General features: G+C 37.6%; 1 protein-coding gene across 2 annotated transcripts; it reads left to right on the forward strand.

Moving 5' to 3' along the window:
- Positions 1-12664: 12664 nt before the first annotated feature.
- Positions 12665-23519, forward strand: LOC129454649 (catenin beta-1). 2 transcript variants are annotated; one of them, XM_055219203.2, is made up of 16 exons: positions 12665-12840; positions 17276-17323; positions 18614-18838; positions 18923-19176; positions 19548-19786; positions 19969-20170; positions 20416-20560; positions 20654-20757; positions 20838-21176; positions 21263-21421; positions 21503-21622; positions 21727-21877; positions 22044-22165; positions 22249-22309; positions 22393-22619; positions 22709-23519. In XM_055219203.2, exons 2-15 carry the CDS (start codon positions 17311-17313, stop codon positions 22596-22598), a joined length of 2340 nt encoding a protein of 779 aa, XP_055075178.1. In that variant the 5' UTR covers positions 12665-12840; positions 17276-17310; the 3' UTR covers positions 22599-22619; positions 22709-23519. The 2 variants fall into 2 exon arrangements, with proteins under 2 accessions (XP_055075178.1, XP_055075177.1); XM_055219202.2 differs by lacking the exons at positions 12665-12840; positions 17276-17323 and having other exon boundaries at positions 18574-18838.
- Positions 23520-24043: the final 524 nt, after the last annotated feature.

Consider the following 24043-nt stretch of genomic DNA (forward strand, 5'->3'; position numbering starts at 1 on the left):
GTGTGTGTGTGTGTGTGTGCGCGCGCGCGCGTGCGTGCGTGCACAGACCTGCCTGTTTACTTCAAAGGGGCAAATTTTGGAAAATGTGAAACATGTCACATGTAGACTTCTTGATATTTACTTCTTGCTATCTTTATCTAAATAGATTTGTAGGTTTGCATAAATGTCCAGGCCTTGTCCTAGTATATTTTAGACCAAGTCAGGGATAACACACTTGCATACACACAGGCATGTTGCAGTCTCCAAGTCCTGTGATCTGCATGTTTAAAGGGATAGTTCACCCAAAAATGAAAATTGTGTGTCATAATTTTCTCATCCTCGTGCTTGTTCCAAACCTGTATGGGTTTTTTTATTTTGATGGACACAGAGGAAGATATTTTGGTGGATGATGGTAAGCACACGGTTGATGGTACCCATTGAATTCCATCTTATTTGTTTTTCCTACTATGTAACTCAATGGTTACAATTCAGCTTTGTGCTTACCATCATTTATCCAAATATCTTCTTTTGTGTTCATCAGATAAAATAAACTCATACAAGTTTAGAACAACATGAGCATGAGAAAATGATGACAGAATTTTTATTTTTGGGTGAACTATCCCTTTAAGCGCCTGCTTATTTCATATCCTTGATAACACAATTCCAGATGTAGGTAAACAAGTAAGCTCTGCTATTCTATTAATACTTCAAGGTGGAAAAAAGACAAAAGGCATGACTAAATTAACTCCACTAGTGATTCATAGCAAACATGTTCAGATGTGTTTCATAAAATAAGTAATTGTTCGCAAACAGGCATTTTTCCAGCTGATATTTCAACTAACAGTCCAGTCCAAATCATCTATAGCATATCTCTCTGAATAAATGTGCAAATGACGTCATTGTGCAGCAAGTTTAATTTCCTCTTTGTAAAATGTAATCGTTCTTTCTGCCCCGCCCCCTGCTGTGAAACCTAATTAGTATTTGTACAGCCTGTGCTCACACTGTCACTCAAATTGTACACACAATTATTTCTGAAAAAGACTTAAATTAGAATATGACTGTATGTGTGTGTACGCGTGTGTTGTTGGGATCGAGGAAAGCTTGGTTTATTCTTGCACAGCAGGAACATTGGCTTTGATATGTGTCTTATTCCACAAACCTAACAATTGCATGTGAACACACGTTTGCATACAACAATTCGTTGACAGTATACACTTTTTTAACTGTCAGTGTTTATATGTCATACAGCATATATATCGGTGCTAATATGAAGGTTTTGCCATATATGAGGGCAAAGCAAGACCCCAAATAAGAAAGAGAGACAGAGTGAGTGTGTGTTTGTAAGTGTGGTTTGCTGGGAACACTGATGATGTGCTCTGCGGGGGGCAAGCCGCCTCATAAATCTTTGGATTTTTTGCTCTTTCATGGAAAGTCTGCAACAAGAATGATAATGAAACATAAGAGACGCTATCCCTGTCTATCATACGCACACATGCGCACATACATAATCGTGGTATCTACTTTGGACATCTATTCGAGCCAGCAATAGAAATTGCTTCGTGAAAGTGCAGGCCTGGGTTGCAAATGCAAGATTTTCATACAATGCAATAAGTATTTAATATTCAAATGTCCTGTTTTCTTTGTTCCTATAGGAATTGTTAATGAATTTAAAGTTTTTCTATAACTGCTATGTAAACCATTAGTAATCCATTACAAGTAAACCATTTGTATTACTTTACTGTTTTGCATGATTATGATGATAGTGCAACTATTTAATCTCAATAAAATGATCGCTGCAAAGGTATCTGATTATTTAAAAACGTCTATAAAACAACTAAAAACAAGCCTTTTTTGGATAGCCACAAATAACCATTTCCAGGTAAGGTCCATACTGATGCTATTAAATAATTTAGTATTGTAAACTTTGTGTCTCATTTCTAGCTATGCAACTCATTTGGTGATTTTTACCAATTGTGAACAATCGTAAGAGATACTTTTTGGTTTCTGGCCTACAAAAAAAGGTTACCGTTAAACCATACAATGTAAAAATATGCCCATGTTGCCTATGTTTATGCTGTAAAAAATACTTTGCTGCCTTAAAAATTTTGTTGAATCAACTCGGATTTACAAGTCATTTCGATTTACTATTATTTATCTTTACTAGAGATAACTACAGGTGAGTTGTTATAACTTATAAAATTAAGTTGACTTTTCTCAACTATATTTTATAAGTTGTGACAACACATCTCTGTTGACATGACTTGTAAATCTGAGTTGATTTAACAAAAAATTTTAAGGCAGCAAAGTATTTTTTACAGTGTAACTCTATGCCTATTATGAAATCCCATTGATAAAAAAAATTATCCAGTTTTTGTGCTAAATTGCATAAAAAAATAACTTTTCCCACATGTATTTAAGAATGAATAAAAAAGGAAATAATTTTTTTGATATTCAACTGAGCGAAAAAGAGATATTGAGACAGAGTTTTGCTGTATTTTAAGGTTCACTATGTAACAAAACACGTTGAACCACAGAACACAGTTATGACTAGAAATTCATATTTCTTTAATAGTGCTGGACAAAGATTAATCGCAATTAATCGCATTCAAAATAAAAGGGCTTTTGGTATGTGTGTGTACTGTGTGTAATTATTATGTATATTGAATCACACACACATACATATATTCATTTCAGAAATGTTTTATTTATATATAATTTTTTTTAAATGTATATATTATATAGAATATTTAAAAATATAAATAAATATATATATAAACATGTACATGTTTCTTAAATACATACATGAATGTGTGTGTATTTATATAATAATTACACACAGCACACACTCATATATTATGCAAAAAAAATCTTTTATTTTGTATGCGATTAATCGCGATTAATCTTTGCCCGGCACTCTCTAAATAACCAAGTACAAATTTAAATGAAATGATGTAAATGAAGATATTTTACACTTTAAAAAATAAAAATAAAGTTTTGCTAACATTGCATGCCAATGAATATTCCAACAGTGTACCATAAAGGACAAAACATCAATAAATGAAAATCTAACAAAGAATAAAAGCCTTAAGACTCGATGACAAAAAGGAAGCCAGAGGTGGACAAAGGCAGGAGCGTCCGACCACAGAGAAAAAGAAAATGAGAGAGACTCTTTTGTGAGAAGAGGGTGCGGAGCTTTGCTGGGGTGTACAACAGTGAGTCAAAGTGACAACCGAAAGAGAGAGTGGTGCTCTGTGTGTGTGCGAAGGGTAAAGTCTTTAGTTCTGTGAGCACTGGGACTGCAGCATTTCCCTAATCCACTCGCTCTAAAGCGGCCGACCGGCTACCCAAAAACCCATAATGCACGGCAGCCTTTAGGCATAGGGTCATTAACATGATATTAGGTTCCAGACACAGAGAAACAGACTGCAGACTACTGTGTGTGTGTGTGTGTGTGTGTGTGTGTGTGTGTGTGTGTGTGTGTGTGTGTGTGTGTGTGTGTGTGTGTGTGTGTGTGTGTGTGTGTGTGTGTGTGCGTGTGCGTGTGCGTGTGTGTGTGTTTCATATTGGTTTAGCAAGTGTGTAAGCTGAACTGGTCCTTTTATTGCCGTGTCAGTGTGAAGAGACAGAATGTGACAGTCTGACTCTGTGTTTTGTAGGGAAAACCCGACACAACCTGATTTGTAGATCAATAAACTTAAATGAAAATCTAAATGTGTTTCTGCCTCTAATAGTTGTAATATCAACTGTTTAGTTTGCTATAGGACTCTGAGAATGAGTTAATGCAGTAAGGGATGCATTACAAAATGAAATGGTGGTCTCCTTATCTTGGAATGCTTTTATGACTTTACAGTCTTCGCTATACATTAGTCTAAAATATTCAGTTGCCCCAAATATTTATATCAAATTTTATTTATATAAAATAAATGCTCTAGCATTCTCGGTGTTAAGCAGGTCTGTTTCTCAGCTCCAGCCGCACGCTGTGCACAGTTGGGGGGCCTGGAGCACCAGCAGCCCCTTAGTTCAGTAAAAAAAGCAAAATCTTTCGTGTTCCAGCTTCACTTTCTTCTTACAAAACAACAGAGGACTGAACATGGCCTCAGTCTCCTTATTAATTTTCTTTAAGTGTATTTCAAAACATTTTTCTATTCTTCCACACCATAAAGAAATGCTGGATCAGTCAGTTAATCGACATTCAGAAGGAGTATACATACGAAAACTACTGGAGCACATAATATATTTCTGAGCAGGATGAAATCTACTAAGGTACGTGGAAAATTACATGTGAAGCTGATAGACATGCTTGGCTTAGGTTCTTTGTATATTTGTATAAGCAAAATTTGTATTATTATTATAATAATATTATTGTGTTATATAATTGGAAACCAGTGGAATAAATTGGAACCAATGATGGGTTGATAAACTGTTTATGATATAATGAGAGGGTTGTGTTGGAGGGAGATTTGCAGATCAATGCGGTCTCAATAGGCTAAAGTTTTAGGTGTTGTTGATCAATAGTTAGCTCACTTGTTCAAGTGTGCAATATATCTAAGGTGAAATATTAGTTTAAGTCAGCATATGCTTACATTTTTAAATTGTGCTAGTAGGCTACTGTGCTAGTGTTGGCTTGACTTCAAAATCTTGCCCAGTAATAGTGAAGATGTTTGGTTTGGCAGTAAGCCAATGCCATAATAGTCAGTGTGGGCCTAACTAAGCAACTAGATTTACAACCTAGTCAGAGAATTTGAGTATGGGTTTGAATGCAGGCAAATTGTTTAAAATTGCACTAAAGCCAACATCTGTGAGAACGAATAAAACCCTGAGAAAAAAACACTCCTCCAAGCTTCACATAATGAACATGCTGCTAACATGATAATGCATGAAATGGGAAGATTGCGTTTCACAGATTGTTACGTTTATGTGATCCTGCATGCAAAAATTATGCTCTTTAAAACCAGCAAGGACATGAAATGGGCTGTTTTCTTGTTTCGTGTTCCAGTATATGAGCTTAGAATGATACTTTAGTAGATGAGGTGAGACGCGCAATCTGTTATGGATCACAGGTTAATGGTTATAATCCCTTGTATCTGTCGAGATGAAACACATTCACACTGGTATTAGACAAATACACATGAAACACAGGCCTAAATAGAAACTTTATGCACTGTAAAAAAGATTTGTTGATTCAGCTTAAACAAGTAAGTTACCTAGTTGCCTTAACAATTTGAGTTAATTCAACTTAAAAATATCAGTTAACTAAAAATATTGCCAACTAATATTTTTTAATTAAATTAAAAAAATTAAGGCAACCAGGTAATTTACATTTGTAAGTTGAACCAACTTAAAGACTTTTAAAAAATGTATCAATTTAATTTACTTTAAAGGTAAGTGTTGCAGTCAATTTATTTAAGCTACATTTAAACAAAAGTTTTTTTTGTTTTTTTTCTGATTTTTTTTGTTTGTTTAAATCTAGCTTAAATAAATTGATAGCAACCACTTACCTTAAAAAAATGGAGTAAATGGAATGAATCATTTTTTTTTCAGTGTACCTAACTGTGATTTTAAATGTGATTTGTTACTAATGAACAAATAAAATCCATTTCAAAATCAGTTAATTTATCCACACAGCTTAAGGTAACCCTATTGTACATTTATCCATTTTACATGTAAAATTTCTAATTTATGTCACTAATTATACATATGGATTAAACATTTATTGATAATGATGTATTACTCATTTCTGTCTCCCCCATATGATTTCATACTGACATGTCTGGACATATCATACTGACATAGCCTACCGTTATGGTCACTCATTACAAATGTAAGTGGTTTTAAAGCATAATAAATTATGATGTAAAATATTCATGAAAACAATGTACTATAGTGTTATACTATCATATTTATATATACACAAAATATACAAAAATAACTAAAAATATTGTTCCATTGTTCACTGTTTTATTGTTCCAACTTGCTAAGACAATTTACAAGACAAGACATTTTAAAAAGTAGGCTATACCCTTGTTAAGAACAGTATTTAGATTCCAGGGGAACGGCATATGTTTGGGACAATATGAATGCATATAAATTTGTTGGTTTTTGCAGAGCTCTTTAATTTAACTAAATAGTCAAAATATAAATAAATGTACAAAATTCATATTTCTTTCATCTATTAACTGCATTTGAACATATTACAAGAGCCTTTTCATCAGCAAAGTAAACATGAATTCTGCATTTATAAATATCACAACTCTGCCCTCTGCAATTTTCTCATTTGTGAATGTCTGAAATTAAGTACACAGTGTACTACGCCTACAGCTCTGAATCATGCTGGTTCCCACAACAACACAATTTTCTAGCGAATCAGAAACCGTTATTTGCTTTCAGGAGATTAACTACCCAATCACACATGCATGGGACTAACAGAAATTATAGTGACTTTCAAAAGGGAACCAAACCTTTCATTTGAAATAAAAATTACCAGCAGAATAATTAAAACAATTTTGTTGTTTTTTGTACCACAGGTTACCCAAGCCATTTATAAAGACAATCAAACAAGAACACATCTCTTATTAAATGATACATTCAGGTTAGGGTTAGTCCTGTTGAAGCCACTTTGTTCCACAAACTATATACTTCGTCTATCTATCCATCTGGTTAAACAGCACAGTGAACAATTTTTTTTTATCATCCTGTGATATTGTATGAATTGAGTTCTTCGTCTCAAAGATTGCTGTGTCCAAGGGCATTTAAAACGGATGGGCTAAATGAGATAAATTTTTGTGAAAACAAAATAGACATTTCAGTTTTTCCACTTCCATCAAGGCTGAAACTGTGAAGGTCATATAAACTGAGCGTGTCTGTGAAGAGTGTGGATGCTTGTCTATTAGGTGAGCGATGTGCACCTCTTGATGTCAAGATTGTGCTGACAGCACATACACAGTATGTGTAGTCAGAGAGAAGAGGATACGTGCTTGTGTGTGTGTGTGATGAGATTTTAACTTCATTCTCCTGCTTTTCAATCAATACTCGCATTAAATAAAGATGGATATAATCTATAATCTGTTTAACATTCAATGCAAGATCACAATTAGTGATCTCTGAAGCCTGCATGATATAAACATATTGTGCGTCCTATTTATATGGCATTTTCTTTGTGATGCCTGATTCCTTAGTTTATTTATATTGTGCAGCCTGGCTCAGGAATATTCTAGCTTGTTCAAACCATGAAGAAAAATTGTAAAAATACACACGGCCTTATTAAAGTCTATAAATAATGCAAAGCACAGCATCTGTCATAGAACAATGTCCTATTTTACAAATGATCAGGGAATCCAAACACACACAGACAAGTGTTATGAAAACCATACTAATGATCTTCAGCATAACACATATGCCTACACGTTTTGTGGTGATCCGAGGATGAAAACCTATTTATTCTGTATTGAAACAAACTGGAAATACAGATACTTCAATCGCCTTGTTTATCAGACAAAATACAAACATGCATTTTTACAAGCAACCTTTTCTCCCTGTTCAGATCTGATTTTGCACACAAATAAATGCTGGGTCAAAAAGAGACAAATCCCGCCACTGGGTTAAAATAACCCAGAAAATGTTTATATGTGACCCTGGATCACAAAACTAGTCATAAGGGTCATATTTGAGATTTATACATTATCTGAAAGATGAAGCTTTCCATTGATGTGTGGTTTGTTAGGACAATATTTGGCAACTATTTGAAAATCTGGAATAATGGTGCAAAAAATCAAACTAAAATCTCTTTAAATTTGGCCAAATGAAGTCATAAGCAACTGCATCCACTCACAAAAAAAGACAGTTTTAATAATTAATAATATATAAATAAAAAATTTAATAATTTTGACCCAATGTATTTTTGGCTTTTGCTACAAATATTGTGTTACTTAAGACAAAGGTTTTGTGGTCAAGGGTCACATATTTGACCCAACATTGGGTTAAAACACCCCAAATTACAACTCAACAGGTTGGGTTCATCCCTTTTTGACCCAACAAAATAACCCAGCATGTATTTGAGTGTGATATGATTCCAGATGGTATACATTTAGGAGTGAGGTCTGTTTCATGTACTCATTTACCTTCTCTTTCCGGCACACAGTCGCTTCCTGGAAATTAATTTACTTTTAATTGCACTGCATGCTTTTAACTACCAACAAAACTCTTTATGATTTATTGCAGGGAGTTGAAACATAAAAATGTGTCAGTTCATCAGAGTAAAAAAATGCAAAACCACAGGGTGTGATGGCAAGTTTATTGGAAATTGCAAAAGCCAACTCACCTATTATTAAGTGTAAAAGTGTCATATTGTGCTGTCAAAGCCTGCTGAAATTAAGAAACACAATTGTTGACACTAATGGAGAATTTATTGTTATTCATCTAAATTTGATCACTCTGAAACTCTGTGTAAGGTTTCTGTTGTGCAAACGTTCCCCAATTTTTTTTTAATAACTATTCACAGTTACTGATGTAGAAAGATGTGGTGCGTATTACAGCAACAATACAATGCAGATCTGTGATTCAAATTTTTTTTGCAATTGGAAAACATGGCACATAAGAGGCCTACAATAATATTATGTATCCACTATAGGGAAAAATACTAATTTTGTGTTTACGCATGGAATTAAAGCTGGCAAAAGGTGGATATACAACAAGAGCAAAAAAATTAAAGAAAAGACAAATATATGAGCTTTCACACAGAATCCTGGTCTAAGCACAACCGTGTATTCGATTATAGCCAAACGTCCCCCTACTCATTTGAAGAACTTTGATGCCGAACCGCTCGCGTCTCGTCTCACACATTACCAAAACTGGGGTTGCGTCATTTGCCGAAAAACACAAAAACATATCTGAAGCTTGAGCATTTGAGTGTGTGTGTTTTTTTTTCTTCTTTTGTGTCAATTCCATGTACTCTTTCACTCTGGCCACCAAACCATGCCTAATGGCTCCTGGGGAGAAGAGGCCCAGATTGTGGCGTCTTTACCCACAAAAAAGCTTAGAAAAGTAGGCTTAAAATTTAAGGGTGCCACCCCCAACAACCCACCCCTCCTGGAGTGCACATATGCCCCTTCTATCCCAGGAGAAACCAGAGATGAACCAAATAAATGGATGTGAACAACTTTGCTATAGCCTACGCTTATTTTAGTTCTGTATTACATTTTCTCTATATTCTATTATATCTGTCTAAGAAGTAATATTTAAATCTGACTCATCTGGAGTGGATATTGGGTAAGATTTTTGTATTTAACCTTATTGGCTGTAATTATTTCTCACTATTAATTTTTGATAGAGTGGCTAAATAACTAATAATTACAACTACAACATTTTTGCAATGCAGTATGTGGTTCAGGCATTATGCGCTAACTGAAGATAACAAAATAATAAACTAGATCCTGACAGTCTGTGCATGAGATGTACTGGCATGCATTTTATAAGATCATTTAATGCAAAAATGATAAAATAGTAAAATAATTACTAAAGCGTTAAAGTTCGAATCAACATTTTTAAATATGTGTTTGTGTGAATGCCTGTATATTGAGCATGAGCAGAATGGGGCGAATGAGATCAGAGGAGAGGATGAGAGGAGAAACCATGAGGATCGACAATGGTGAAGCAGCCAAGCGATGCTTACTCAAAATCAGTGGAGAAAGAACAACATGACAGGGAAAACAAGAAATATTTTATAATTAATACAATTCTTTAACTGCACATAAGACTTTATATAGTGAAATAGAGGATGGTCAAAGCTCTACTGTTGCCAGTGGCTTACATCTGTTCTCTACTGTGAGGTGAATCATTGATTATATAAGTTTAAGGTGTGCTGTGGCTGTGGTAATTAAGAACATCCCTCTAAAAACCTTGTGACAGGTGCAGTTCTAAAATACAGAGACTACCTTAAAATGACCTCCTTCAATTTCTGCATTATTCACAATGTAAATGTGCAAGACACCAAAATAGATTTTTCCTTCTTGCAGACCATCTGCAATCGATCTTTGGTAGCTAATTGGCATGACAAAGGCCTCACAGATTCATTGAAGATACACAGACAAGGGTGTTGATGTGGGGTATATTTTGTCAAAGAAAATGCAATTAGAATAATACTGCTATTAATATTCATCCATACATTCATTCAACACTTATTTCTTGATTTTGGCTTGATATTGGAGTACATTTTAAATAGGTATATCTTCCCTATTTCCTAATTGTCTAAATCTATTTAGACAATTATTTTTATTCAGTATCATTAATGAACTACTGTCTAACGTATTTTCAGTAATAATAATCTCAAATACCTCAAAATCTGTTTGGCATAATTATTCCTGAATATACTTAATATTTTTACATTTCAATCCTTTTTTATAGATTTATAGTTTAGTTCAAGATATATAATTGGTTGCTTGTTTTTTTCAAATTCCAGAATAAATTGTATAAATGTAGTTTAATGCTAAAAAAGTAAAATGCAAAACACATTCTACATAAAACTCAAAATTATCTTGTGCATTCCCTAAAATAAATATAAAAAATTAGATATTCGAACTGCAAAGAGGTTGAACTGCAGTGCTTATGTGGAAAGCATTTTGTTATTGACTTCCAAACAGATTCTGACTGGTGGATTTGTCAGGTCTATATTGGGGAGCGGTGTGTTGACAGATATTTCATTGCAGGACAAGGTTATTAAAATCTGACTGTTTGGGTTTTGGTTGACTTCCTCACACCTGACACGTGCTTTCCTCAACATGGACTGAATGTGAATGTAAGAGGTTTACCTCTTACCAACAAGACAAAGGAGTATAAATGCAAAATGAGTAGCAATCCATTTACAGTGTATATTTTCTACTTTTTATTATAAAAGGCACAAAAAAACTTTATGGTAAAGGCTTGATTTTTAAGCTGACTCTCATAGCACTGTAATTACAAATCTGTTATTTGTTCTTCTTACTTAATCACATATAACATATTTGTAGGTTGTTTAAATTTAGGTTTAAAAGGCAAATTATAAGAAATCTTATAGTATCTGTTTTGGGATCAGGTCATGGGGTGAGCCTGATGAAAGGCATGAAGCACTGGGCACATTCAAAAGCACTTATTGTGGCCACTCCTCAAGATGTGCATAACTACTAATGGATGGCAATAAAAAAACACAAAGGCACTTACAAACACCTATTTGGAAAATTAAAATAGGCTTTAATTACTAAGTATGACACTTACAATACAATATATGGCGATTATAGCGGGCTTCTGATATTGTATGTATGTAATAAAGAAAAACTGTGCATGGAGTGAGAGTGTCATAAATCCTTCTTGTGTGTGGAACCAAGACCATAGATTCAGGAGCTCACAATTATAGTTTACCAATTCGATAATTCAACATCAGCACTAAATTTCAAAATTAATGTTTAGTATATAAATAAATTCCAAAAACACTGAACAAAGATTAGTTTGTTTAGCTGCTTTAACCTCTGCAAACTTACTGCAGGATGTACTGACGTGAATGAGAAGCATGCACACACAAACTCACATAACCCTAGCATTATGCAGAATACATACTGAGAGAAAATCATTACTATTCTCAGTCATGAAAAGAGACAGATCCAGTTTAGAAGTTAAATAATGTGTGCCTTGCCCTTGTCATATAAAAATATTTAGGTTTAAATCGAATTAGTATCTCTAACATGTCTGTTTTGAAGTCATTAGGAATGTTTTCTCATTTTTACCATTAAAATTACAATGGGTTAAAGGTTAAATGTGTATGTCTGAATGCTTAAAGAAAATAAATAAGCTTTGCATAAGATGTTTTACAGAATTTGTGCTTATTTTGTTTTCTCTTTTTATTCTTTGATTCTTTTTTGTGCTGTTTTACAAGATGTGAAATATCTTTGTATCTTTCTGAAACAGTGAAGTAATTTTAATTTGTAACACTTATGACAGATTGCTTGCTATTGCTTACACTCAATTAAAAAAAAACATTCCTACATAAAGTACTACAGTATATAATACAGTAAGATTCAAAATTATTATTATAGTGTACTTTAGTTGATGTAGTAGTATGTACTACAGTAAAGTTCAAAAACACTAGTATTTAGGAATTTTACTACAGTTTTATGTGTTTTTATTTGGGGCTGGGTTCAAATTACAATCGTAAAATTATATAGCTAGTCACAATTTCTTAACAACAATAAATTACTGACAAATAACAAAATATGTGACTATAAAATAGCTTTTCACAGTTGTTGAAATGTGTTACAGTTTGTTATAAAACTTAATGTAACTCGTGGACTACATTTAATTCTGGCAAGCATCCTGCTGCAACAGCAGTAGAGTTTCCTAATCCCTCATACAAACATTACCTTTGTATAGCTGCTCCCGACATCCCATCCAAAACACCCACATTCCAACCTAATGGACGCACCTCGCCCTTCCTGAATCTGTCATATCACTCCGCGCATACCACGTTCACGAAGTCGACTTAAAAAACGCAAAACCTGTGACAAAGTCGTCTGCAACGTAATATATTTGTCTTATTACTTGTTGCAACACACTTACGTTGTACCGCTGGTTTTATCATCTGCAGAGCCACTGATGTGCTCTAGTTTTTGGGTGCGGTAGAATACATGAACCGCATTCCTGGTATAAGAGCTGCGTCCGACCGACGCCATTTTAAGGTCTAGATTTACAGCAGCGCGGAAGGTTTGACGCACCGCTAACGCAGGAGAACGGCTACCCGTCCGGGAATTTCACCGGCTGGCTTGGCTGTTTCGTTCCCATAGGATAGCGACACTTTGATCAGGCATTGCCAAACCGAGGGATACGCAGTTTTACCATCAGGTAAGTTGTTAAATGGAGAATTGTTTAACACACATGTAGTTTGATTTGAGCATCGGGAGGGTCTTCCCATGGTTTTCCGTGGTAACGTTTAATATGGATCTGCTTTCCGCGACCTGGACATTTAAACCTTTCTATCCTAGTGTTTGCTTGATTTAGGCATCTGATCGGCGTTTTATTATGCTTTTTTCTGTAAACTGCAAGCTTATTCACGACGCACACCGTCTTGTGTTTGTTTACCACAGCTTTGCAAACATTGGCTAACGTGTAGCTAACGTTAGCTTTCATTCAGTTCAATGGTTCGATCGGGGAGCTAACGTTAATAGCAAACTAGCAGATCTCATTAGATAAACTGCTATTAACGTTACAATAAAAATGAAATTTTCAAAGTGTTTCGCTCCTGATTAATGGGATCGCTGTGTTATTTTTCGCTAATAACTTACCCCTATATGTGATTTCTTGGGTAGATTATAGATGAGTAACGTTACGTTAGATGTTTAAATACCACCCATTAAACAACGGCTAAAGAACATTTAAATTTGTAATTTGCGAAATATACGTGAACTCGAGCCGATCTACTGGCTGTAACTTCCATAAAAACTAAAGTCTAGTAACGGTACAAAAAGGTGAAGGGTCTAGAAATTAGCCAGATTTATCAATATTGGGTTATGTAAATCCAGTCAAGACGCGTTGTATGTTTGGTCTTGAATGTAATGGCAAAAACTTAATCTAGATTTGTGTATTTTAATAATACTTGATGATTTGAATTGCATATTGTATTTAAAATAATTTAACTGTCTTGCCTATTCGCACAGTAACAATTCAGTCCCAATTTGCTTATGTCAGTACACTGGCTTGTCAACCTAAAAGTAAGTTTTGGAGGCATTTAAAACTTGTCGGGCTCTTTAGTCATCCTAGATTTAGTTGTAGTATTCGGTTCAGTAATACAGTTTGTTGACATCTGAAAGTCAAGTTAACTCTGGATTTTTAAACTTGCATCTCAACCTATCGAGGTTCACTACTCTTTCTCGAAACAAAGGCCCTATTCCGGACGGTCGAATTCCTCTGTGCTTTCAGGAGGGGCTCGGGTTTCTCACTGCTCCCAGAGCTCGGAACAGCTGTTTCACACACTTTCTTCATACTTGCCCACCTTGAGAGGCACAGCAGAGCTGACCTCGGATCAGTCACGGCGCGCGTGTCTCCGCTGGGGAAGTGTGGGCGGAGCTAAAACCCGACTGCAGCGTGCGCTGTGGAAACTGACGAGGTCGAAACTTTTTTTCGATGGTGTGTGTGGTCGTGTTTTCAGCCGGCGACCGTAACTCGTCAGTTGCTGCGGGTTTCGTACCTATGCGGGAAATACCCAATGTGGTCTGTTTAAAAACAACTGCAGTTTTCCCATACGACACGGCAAATACGAGTTTATCAAGTTTCCATTGATTCTTCAAAACTACATGATCACGTTAGGCAATATTTAAAAAAATGCTGTGCTTGTTCCGAGCTGATGTGCCTTAAAATTCTTTGTGTTTATAAGTGACTGCTGTTTACATTTATTTCATATAGAAAAGCTGCATCAAAGTTTTTTTTCGGTGCATGCATTAGTCTTAAGGATATCTATAAACTAGAGTGCTCCAAATTTAAAAGTGTACGTTGTCAACTTTTTCACGTCCGCTTATGGATTAGTGATTTTATGACATCATTTGCATTTTGGCTTCTCATCAGATTCCAGGCTGTGAGGTAAACAAAACATTATTGGCTCTATTAAAAGAGGGAGGGGCAACTTGAGATGTCCCACCCTAACTGGGTTACTACGCCAAAGTATCGAACAGATCTGCACATTTCACGGTGCTTTAGTGGGTCTGTAATTGCAATTTATTCATAGTAGTGGTTACAATTTATCTTAAAACTCTCCCTTGCACATCAACAGATCCTTGCACTCACTACTAGATTAACAGGATACTTTGAATAAACCCTAGTCTTGTTTGGGAGGGCTAATGAGATGGCATTCCACATTTACTTTGAAGCTTCCGCTTCCAAATCTTTTCCATAATCGCATGGCTGGCCCGTCTGTTTGTGCCCCCCGGTGAGCCAATATAAACCAAAAGAAAACCCCTGTTTGTATCCGACTGTCTTGAGTGCTTATAGGCTGGTAAGAGCCACACTAGCTAGTTAATTCCAGGTCCGTTTCATCACAGTGGCTACACATGGTTTGTTTTTAAACTCCTAGCTTCCTCTGTCAGCTCTCGGTTCAGGCCCCCTCCCCACACATACACCATAAAAAGTCTAATTTATTAACATTGGCACGGCATCACAGTGCTGTATTTCCCGCTAGTGTAGTCTTTTAGTGCGGGCCAGCATTCGAAATGCTATCTTGTCTGTCTCATGTGCACATACACGGATGTTTTCGTAAGAGAGGTTTCCTGTGACTACCTACGTGTGAGCCTCTTACTTGTCATATTTTAAAAGGCAAATTTATTTCAGCTACTACTGTCAATATTTTTATGCATGTTGAAGGATGTATGAATTTTAACAATTGTATGCTTCCAGGAACTATTGAATCAGTCAAGCAATTATATTCTCAGGCGGCCCGAATGCTTATCCAGCTGATAACCAGCACTTAACCTGGTTGCTGAGAGTTGCAATTTAGTTCTGGAGTGCACATGTAACGTTCTTGAATGTGCGAACGTGCTGTCTTGTGCTGATGTCATCTGCGGCATGCTGTTCTTCCTTTCCACGGCACCAAATCAGAGCTTGGCTTGACGTCTGTTGGTGGCGAGATTAACCACATTGTTGATATTGCTTGCTTACTGGATTGCCGAATTGGTTGTTTAGTCGGAAACAAACTATCGCTTCCATTTCCATAGCACAGTGCGGTAATTGGTCACAGCATGTACTATGCGTTTAACCTAGATGTAGTGCCGAATAAGGACTTTTAAAACCTTGTAGCAGGAAGACTGATTCCGTCTACGTTGTCTACTTCCTAGATGCAGTGCAGTGAAATATCCACCCTTGGGGGTTTGTGGGCTTAATTCCGGTAAATAACCTGTTTAGATGATGCTCATTTAAAGAAGTGTTGATACTTTTATTAGCTTCCTTTGCAGGTGGAGATGTTAAGACTCATTTCACTGATTTAATTGCGGATTTAAGGACTGAAAAGTCTGTGCAGGAAGGAAGACTGCTTCTGTGAAATCGTTCCAAAAGACACAAGTGGTTTCCTGTGAAAATTAAAACTTTGACCTGTTTTGAGTTCATTGCTTTGACAGGGAGCCAGTAAGGAAATTCGACGTTCTGAATACTTGGCAGCTTTTAATTCGTTGTGGCAGCTTTTTACGCTTCCGAACGTGTACTCGACCCCAATGAACCAACGTCGCCTGCCCAGGGCCCTGTGCAGTACTGCGGAGAATTGCAGGCAGCCAAGGTTTAGCGAGGGCATCATGCTACTGTCATTTTAATTTCCAACACTTTATTGTTGCAAATACTTTTCATTTGTAAAAAGATTTCTTGTTTTGTTGACTAATAAACTCTTCTCATTAGTGTGCAACCTTTTAATAGGATTTTATGTGACTGCAGAAGCCCCCACCCCTGAATAAGTTGAATGGAAAATATTTTTTCATCAAGTTTACTTTTATCACATTCTCCTTAAATGCTCAGTAAAGTTAAGACCACTTAGGAAAATTAACATTTGGACATTTTTTGACAATTATGCAAAACCATTCCTTGTCGTGCTTTGTATTTTAAAGTAGGTTTATAGACTGCTTTTCTTTGCTGTCCATTTCAAGCACTCCAAAATTTGGTCAATGGCAAAACATGAACTGTAATGAACTTGTGAAACATGTCAGTCTAAAAATGATTTCATGAAAGTTTAGTCTTAAGTGGCCATTAAGTTAATTGTTGGTTTTGTCTCCTGTGGCTGTTCGGTTTTAATAGTTTAATTTGTGGCGCTTGATGCTGCATTGTGTTCTCATCAGCTTTGGATGAATGAAGTTGACTAAACCCCTCAGCATGTTTTTACTGGCACTGCCAATATGACTCACCGCCCCGTCTCCCTCTCCTGTCTTTTCGCGTGACACCCTGCAGTCTAATGAGGGGAGTTTCCCGCAGTTAACATTACCTTTAGGGTCTGTAATGTAGATTAAAGCCTCGTTCTCGCTTGTAAAAACAGCTGGCGTCTGAGAGGGACAGCCAAATGTTACAGCTAGTATGTTAAGTAGATATCCAAAACAATCCATACGTATTTTACGAGGTGGCTAATCCGTACGACCACATTCGTATGTTTTTGTATGATTTGCTCCCCCCCACTAATCAAACTTTTGCACGATTCACTTCGTACAAATTGGCCAACTTGTAAAATTCTTGTGTGATCAGGCTGGAACATCCTTTCCACTTTTGATTTTGCATGCAGTTTGACCCTGTTTGACATTTTTCTTAATTCTTTCTACAGGTTTGGAAGTCACTCAGGCTGAGGGGTTGACAACGATGGCTACCCAGTGTGAGTATTTTTCAGGTTTACAACATATTTGTATAATGATTGCGCTCTTTTACACCTGGTCACTTCATGCGTTTTCTCTGATCGGATGGATATCAAAAACGTCAAAAGAACAGTTGAAATGCCCTCTGAAACGTCTTTTCAAGATGTATTTAAAGCCGATCGCTTAAACCACTTTAGGAAATGGTCTGAGACGAAACTGGACAAGTGTAAAAATATCCATTCAGTCAAAATTGATTTATGTGCCCAATTGTAAATGAAACCTTTAAACAAATTAGATAGTTATCCGTTCAAAGAAAACGCAAGAAGTGACCAGGTGTTAAAGGCCCATAGATGTAGACACACAGGGGTGACTCTCAAGAAATCCAGACTTAAAAAGTGTCCAGTTTCAGATTTTTAAAAAAAAGCTGTTGAAGCCAATGTATTTTTTTTGCACATGTAAGTTCAGACCTTAATCTTATTATAACCTTTATTTTTAAAGGATTTAAAAAATATTTCTTGTAGAATTATTTACTTTTTCTAGATTGTCATTATCAAAAATCATTACCGCAACATATTACATGAAATGTATGCATTTACAAACTCATGTTTCGGTAATGAGAACTAAAAAGTTGTCTAGGTACTGTGACAAACAAAATTTCAACTTTTATCTGGAAAGAAAAAATAAGAACTGCTTACCTGGTAGCCATAGTCAATGTCACAGTCAATTATCTCCCTTCCAACAAATTTGATTTGGAAATGTTCGTTTTCTTGGGGGTTAAAACAATAATTGAAAATAATTGAGGATGAGAATTTTTTTGACGCATTTATATTCCTTTATTATTGTCTCTACATTTACCAATGATCACCAAATACCACATGTTTCTTTACTGTAAATGTTATATTATAACATGCACTGAAGCTTTTTATTTTTTAGAGTTTTTAATTATCCAGTCATGGACACATTGCGGTAATGGAAATTTTCCCCTTAAATGTGGAAAAAAAAATTGGTTTATGATGTCATTTGAAATCATGTGCAAAATAGTACAAGAAGAGTTGTTTGTAACTGTTTGTTTCTTATTTTGTTTCATGACACCTCATAAGTCTGATTTCGCGAGAATCACTTATAGATGAGCTGATAAGGAAATGGTTTATTTACAACAAATAGCTAATAAAGATTGAAACTAGTTGCAGTTTGTCTGATCACTGTCTTTGTCTATCTGATGAACTGTAAATAACTGGCTGATGCCACCTTGTAAACTGTGAAAATCGCTATAGAAATAGAATTAATGTGCTTTGCTATGTTTGATGTAGCTGACCTCATGGAGCTCGACATGGCCATGGAGCAGGACCGCAAAGCTGCTGTCAGTCACTGGCAGCAACAGGCCTACCTGGATTCGGGTATCCACTCTGGGGCCACCACCACAGCACCGTCTCTCTCAGGCAAAGGCAACCCTGAGGAGGAAGATCTGGACAACCAGGTGCTCTATGAGTGGGAACAGGGCTTCAGCCAACCCTTTACACCTGAACAGGTGGCAGGTACGCTACCTTCAAGATGCCTGTTAACAATTGGTTAATAGTTGAAATGCTTCCTATCTGACTAATCATGATTTCTCATGTTAGACATAGACGGGCAGTATGCCATGACACGTGCCCAGCGTGTGCGTGCCGCCATGTTTCCTGAGACACTCGATGAGGGCATGCAGATCACCTCTACACAGTTTGACTCCACTCACCCCACCAACGTGCAGCGGCTGGCCGAGCCTTCCCAGATGCTCAAGCATGCCGTGGTCAACCTCATTAATTACCAGGATGATGCCGAACTTGCCACACGAGCCATTCCTGAGCTCACCAAACTTCTGAATGACGAGGACCAGGTTAGGAACCGTTTATCAGAACGTTTTTGGTTTTCATATTTATTCCCCAATTATTATTTTGGCTTTAAGATTTATAGGCTGTACAGTTTTTATTTTTAGCCATGTAGTGACCTAAATACATGAAGATTTTCTGCATTGGAAACTAGAGTGATGGGATAACAACTAGTTTGTGAATAGAGCCAGCAACATTTAGTCAAAAGGTAAAGCAAATAAAATGCTTATAGGTTTTTCTGTTGTTACTTCTCTGTGTGACTCTTAAATAGAAGCAACTGTTAGATATCGTATTAACTTTCAGTGACTTTAAACACACGTAGCTCCACTAAACTGCTCTCCATCTTGGTTCCTCCTAAACCCTTGCTCTTCCTGTGCAGGTGGTGGTGAACAAAGCCGCAGTGATGGTGCACCAGCTCTCCAAGAAAGAGGCTTCTCGCCACGCCATCATGCGCTCTCCCCAGATGGTGTCTGCCATCGTGAGGACCATGCAGAACACTAATGATGTAGAGACTGCCCGCTGCACCGCCGGCACCTTGCACAACCTGTCACACCACAGAGAGGGGCTTCTCGCTATCTTTAAGTCAGGAGGAATTCCTGCCCTGGTCAAGATGCTGGGGTAAGGGCACAAAAAAGGCTTGGTCTTAAAAGATTTGACGTGACAAATGAAAGTTAATTTAGAGCTAATGGAAGCCCTTCAAACAGCGTGTCCTCATTTATTGAAGTGCATCAAGTTTAATTATGATTGCTTTCGAGTCACTTTTGGTTAAATTAACTTTGAAAAACTTTTGTGCTTTATAGGTCTCCTGTGGACAGCGTGCTGTTTTATGCCATCACCACACTGCACAACCTTCTGCTTCATCAGGAAGGGGCTAAAATGGCTGTCCGTCTTGCCGGGGGTCTTCAGAAGATGGTGGCCCTGCTCAGCAAGACCAATGTCAAATTCCTTGCCATTACCACAGACTGCTTGCAGATCCTGGCTTATGGCAACCAGGAGAGCAAGGTACACTAAATGAAAACCTTTTAATTCTCCTATATCACTCTCAGAAAAAATTACCAAAGGTTCCAGCCCAGTGACCACTTTATGCCAAAAAGGTGCATATTAGTACCTCGAAAGTACATTTGGTTACCTCAAAGTAATTAGGACTTTGTGACCGCTTTTGTACTTTTTTCTGCAAATGTAGGGATGCTAACAAATCCATGCTTTTTTATATCCATACTTATTTGACTATGATCTTGCCACCTCAGTTGATCATTCTGGCCAGTGGTGGACCTCAGGCTTTGGTGAACATCATGAGAACATACACGTACGAGAAACTGCTCTGGACCACGAGCCGTGTTCTCAAGGTGCTGTCTGTCTGCTCCAGCAACAAACCCGCTATCGTAGAGGCCGGTACGTGCACGCCTGCTCTTCCCAATTACGTTTTTATTCGTACGTGCCTGATATCTGTGTGACATCTTTGCCGTCTTATGCGGGGGTTTTTAGGCGGTATGCAGGCTCTCGGACTTCACTTGACGGATCCCAGCCAGCGTCTGGTGCAGAACTGTCTTTGGACCCTCAGAAACTTGTCAGATGCCGCCACCAAGCAGGTACGTTTACACAGAGCATGCATGTGAGGCTTCCAAATTTTGGTATGGTTATTCATGTTTTCGTTCTATTTGCGTTGTAGGAAGGGATGGAGGGACTTCTCGGCACGCTGGTTCAGCTTCTTGCTTCTGATGACATCAATGTGGTCACCTGTGCAGCTGGCATCCTGTCCAACCTCACATGTAACAACTACAAGAATAAAATGATGGTTTGTCAGGTGGGTGGGATTGAGGCCCTGGTTCGCACTGTTCTCAGAGCTGGCGACAGAGAGGACATTACAGAGCCTGCAGTCTGTGCGCTTCGCCATCTTACCTCCCGACACCAGGACGCCGAGATGGCCCAGAATGCAGTACGCCTCCACTATGGCTTGCCTGTGGTGGTCAAATTGCTACACCCACCCTCACACTGGCCCCTTATTAAGGTATGTCTAAAACTTAAGTTTTGATACGAGTGATTCAACTAGTACACGCATGTACCCATGACCTGCATGTTTCCCCTTTTTTCCAGGCCACTGTCGGTCTGATCCGTAATCTGGCGCTATGCCCAGCAAATCATGCCCCACTTCGTGAGCAAGGTGCAATTCCCCGATTGGTCCAACTGTTGGTGCGGGCACACCAAGACACCCAAAGGCGCACTTCTATGGGCGGTACACAGCAACAGTTTGTGGTTAGTAGAAATCAAACTTTACATGGTGAATATTCCACAGCAAAATGGGAGTTTGACACAGTCTCTAACCACAATATTTAGGAGGGAGTTCGTATGGAGGAGATCGTTGAAGGCTGCACTGGAGCACTTCACATCCTGGCCAGAGATGTACACAACAGAATTGTCATTAGGGGGCTCAACACCATCCCTCTTTTTGTACAAGTATGTGTTTTTCATTCATTCGTACACGATCAATGTACAGTCCAAAGCACCAAAACCGTGGGGTTGCTTATGAATTTTTCATAAGTTTCGGTCTTTCTCCGTAGCTGCTGTATTCGCCCATTGAGAACATCCAGCGGGTAGCAGCAGGAGTGCTTTGTGAGCTTGCTCAGGATAAGGAGGCAGCAGAAGCCATTGAGGCAGAAGGAGCGACAGCGCCGCTCACAGAGCTCCTGCACTCCAGGAATGAGGGAGTTGGTGAGTGAATGCCCCATGTTGATGCAGACTGACGGACGAATTTAAATTCTGCTCCAAGTTGATCTTAAATACTGGGTTTAGTTGGTGCAAACTATTTTTGGAGCATGGTTTGATACCCCTTGAAGGATTGATTTAATCTCGAATCTGTATTTTTTTTCCCCTCAAGCTACATATGCGGCAGCTGTGCTGTTCCGCATGTCCGAGGATAAGCCCCAGGACTACAAGAAACGCCTTTCCGTTGAACTTACCAGCTCTCTGTTCAGATCCGAGCCTATGGCCTGGAATGAGGTACATGGGCACACCACTGCTTATGCAATACATTGTGAAATTCATGCTGTATGACTCAAAACCATTTCGTACTTGTGTCTTAGACTGGTGATCTTGGTCTTGATATCGGTGCTCAGGGAGATTCTCTTGGATTTAGGCCAGATGGTAAGATTTTTGATATTGCCGGTATAATGTCTACACACTGCTTTAAAAATAAAAATAAATTAATAATGATCTCTTTCCTCCAGACCCCAGCTATCGGTCTTTCCACTCGGGTTATGGTCAGGATGCTCTGGGCATGGATGGTATGCTTGAGCATGAGATGGGAGGTCATCACCCTGGAGCGGAGTATCCAGTGGAGGGGCTTCCAGACTTGGGCCATGCTCAGGACTTGATGGATGGCCTGCCCCCAACAGACTCTAATCAGCTGGCCTGGTTTGACACGGACCTATAAACACGGTCTAAAGTATTGAAGGTAAGGAAGTGTTTGTAATGGTGTTACTTGAACATGTTTGATAGTTGTTGTTTTTTTGTATATTAAAGCGTTCTGTGCTCTCTCCACAGCTGTATCGTTGAATGAATCTGCATTGTGATTTGAAGAATCGTGGAAGGTTTGCCAGAGGGGTGGGCTAGTGTTTCAGAAAGTGCCTGACACACAACACGCACTTTTCGCAGACGAGAGAAAGATTTCTAATGGGAAGCTGTGGAAGTCTGTCTCTTTATTGCTCTGACCCTTTTGTTTTATTTTGCCCTGGATGGAAAACGCAAGTACGGAGGGATTCGATGCGGATGCTGACGAGTGCACATGAAAAGGATCTTTTACAATGGAACTATGAATCTTTTAGTCTTTTTTGTTTATTCCTTGTTTTTTCCATAAATCTGCCTTTTCATGGTACTTACCCTAGCCGCCTTTTAAAACACTTGTTTTTTGCCATAATTTGTATTATTATTATTTTTTTAATTGTCTTCTAAAAAGTTAGTGGACTTGCCTCGTTGGTTTCTGGATCTTTATCACGTGCTAGTGTACAACACTAATCTCACTTCCTATGTAATCTGACTGAAAGTGTAATAATGTGTAGCTTTTTATATGATCAGTTGTATAATGGTGGTTGTTGGGAGTAAAATTATATGCATTCTTAAATGCTTAAAGAGAAGCGGTTTTCAATGTCACTATTGTTCCAAAAAGGGTGTGGATGCAACAAGGGTGGGTGGGGGGGGGTAGATGGGGGTTTATGAGGTATACACAGAGACAGAAATCTTTTTCTATGCTATCTCGAGGTATATAGTCTATTGAAGCAACGTCATCGTTCAGCCTGTTTGGCGTATTTTGGGAACATGGATAATGACCTGGTTCATCAATAAAAGACTTATTTCATTCTTTGTGTTTTGACTGATAACTGAGCATTACTTTATATCTGGTTGACTTTAAAAATGTAACATTATTTATGATCCATTATCATTGGTCTGGACAAGTTTTGTATGTGACCTCAAGTACAACTGTGCTCAAAAATGCTGGAAATTTGACCCAACAATGGGTTAAAACAATCCAGCATACAAGTTAAATTACAACCTAACAGGTTGATTTCTTCCCTTTCTGACACAATGCTGCTGGGTTGAAAATTACCCTTTTTTTACTTTTTTTTGAGAGGGGTGAGGCAGTCTCCTTTATCCATATGGTGTTGATAATTGGGAATGTAATATAAAACACCTTAATGGTCCTAAATGGGCATCATTGTTTAACCATTTTATTTTTGCTGTGATATGACCTAGACATGTTATGAATGGGTTAGCGCAGTCATGATTATGAAATTTGTCTGACGATTAATTGCCTGTTTTAGGGCTTGACGATTATTGCTTTGACATTTAATTCTCATACATTTTTTCTTTGTTTATAAAAGA

Source organism: Misgurnus anguillicaudatus, chromosome 20, assembly GCF_027580225.2.
Source record: "Misgurnus anguillicaudatus chromosome 20, ASM2758022v2, whole genome shotgun sequence".
NCBI classification, from domain to species: Eukaryota; Metazoa; Chordata; class Actinopteri; order Cypriniformes; family Cobitidae; genus Misgurnus; species Misgurnus anguillicaudatus.

Bases quoted from the DNA above. Each gene is read 5' to 3' on its own strand.
- LOC129454649 (XM_055219202.2), top strand. From the start codon at position 18,589: ATGTGCTTTGCTATGTTTGATGTAGCTGACCTCATGGAGCTCGACATG. The intron at 19,787-19,968 runs GTAAGGGCACAA...TGTGCTTTATAG, and splicing joins GCCCTGGTCAAGATGCTGGG to GTCTCCTGTGGACAGCGTGC. The intron at 21,878-22,043 runs GTGAGTGAATGC...TTTCCCCTCAAG, and splicing joins CTCCAGGAATGAGGGAGTTG to CTACATATGCGGCAGCTGTG.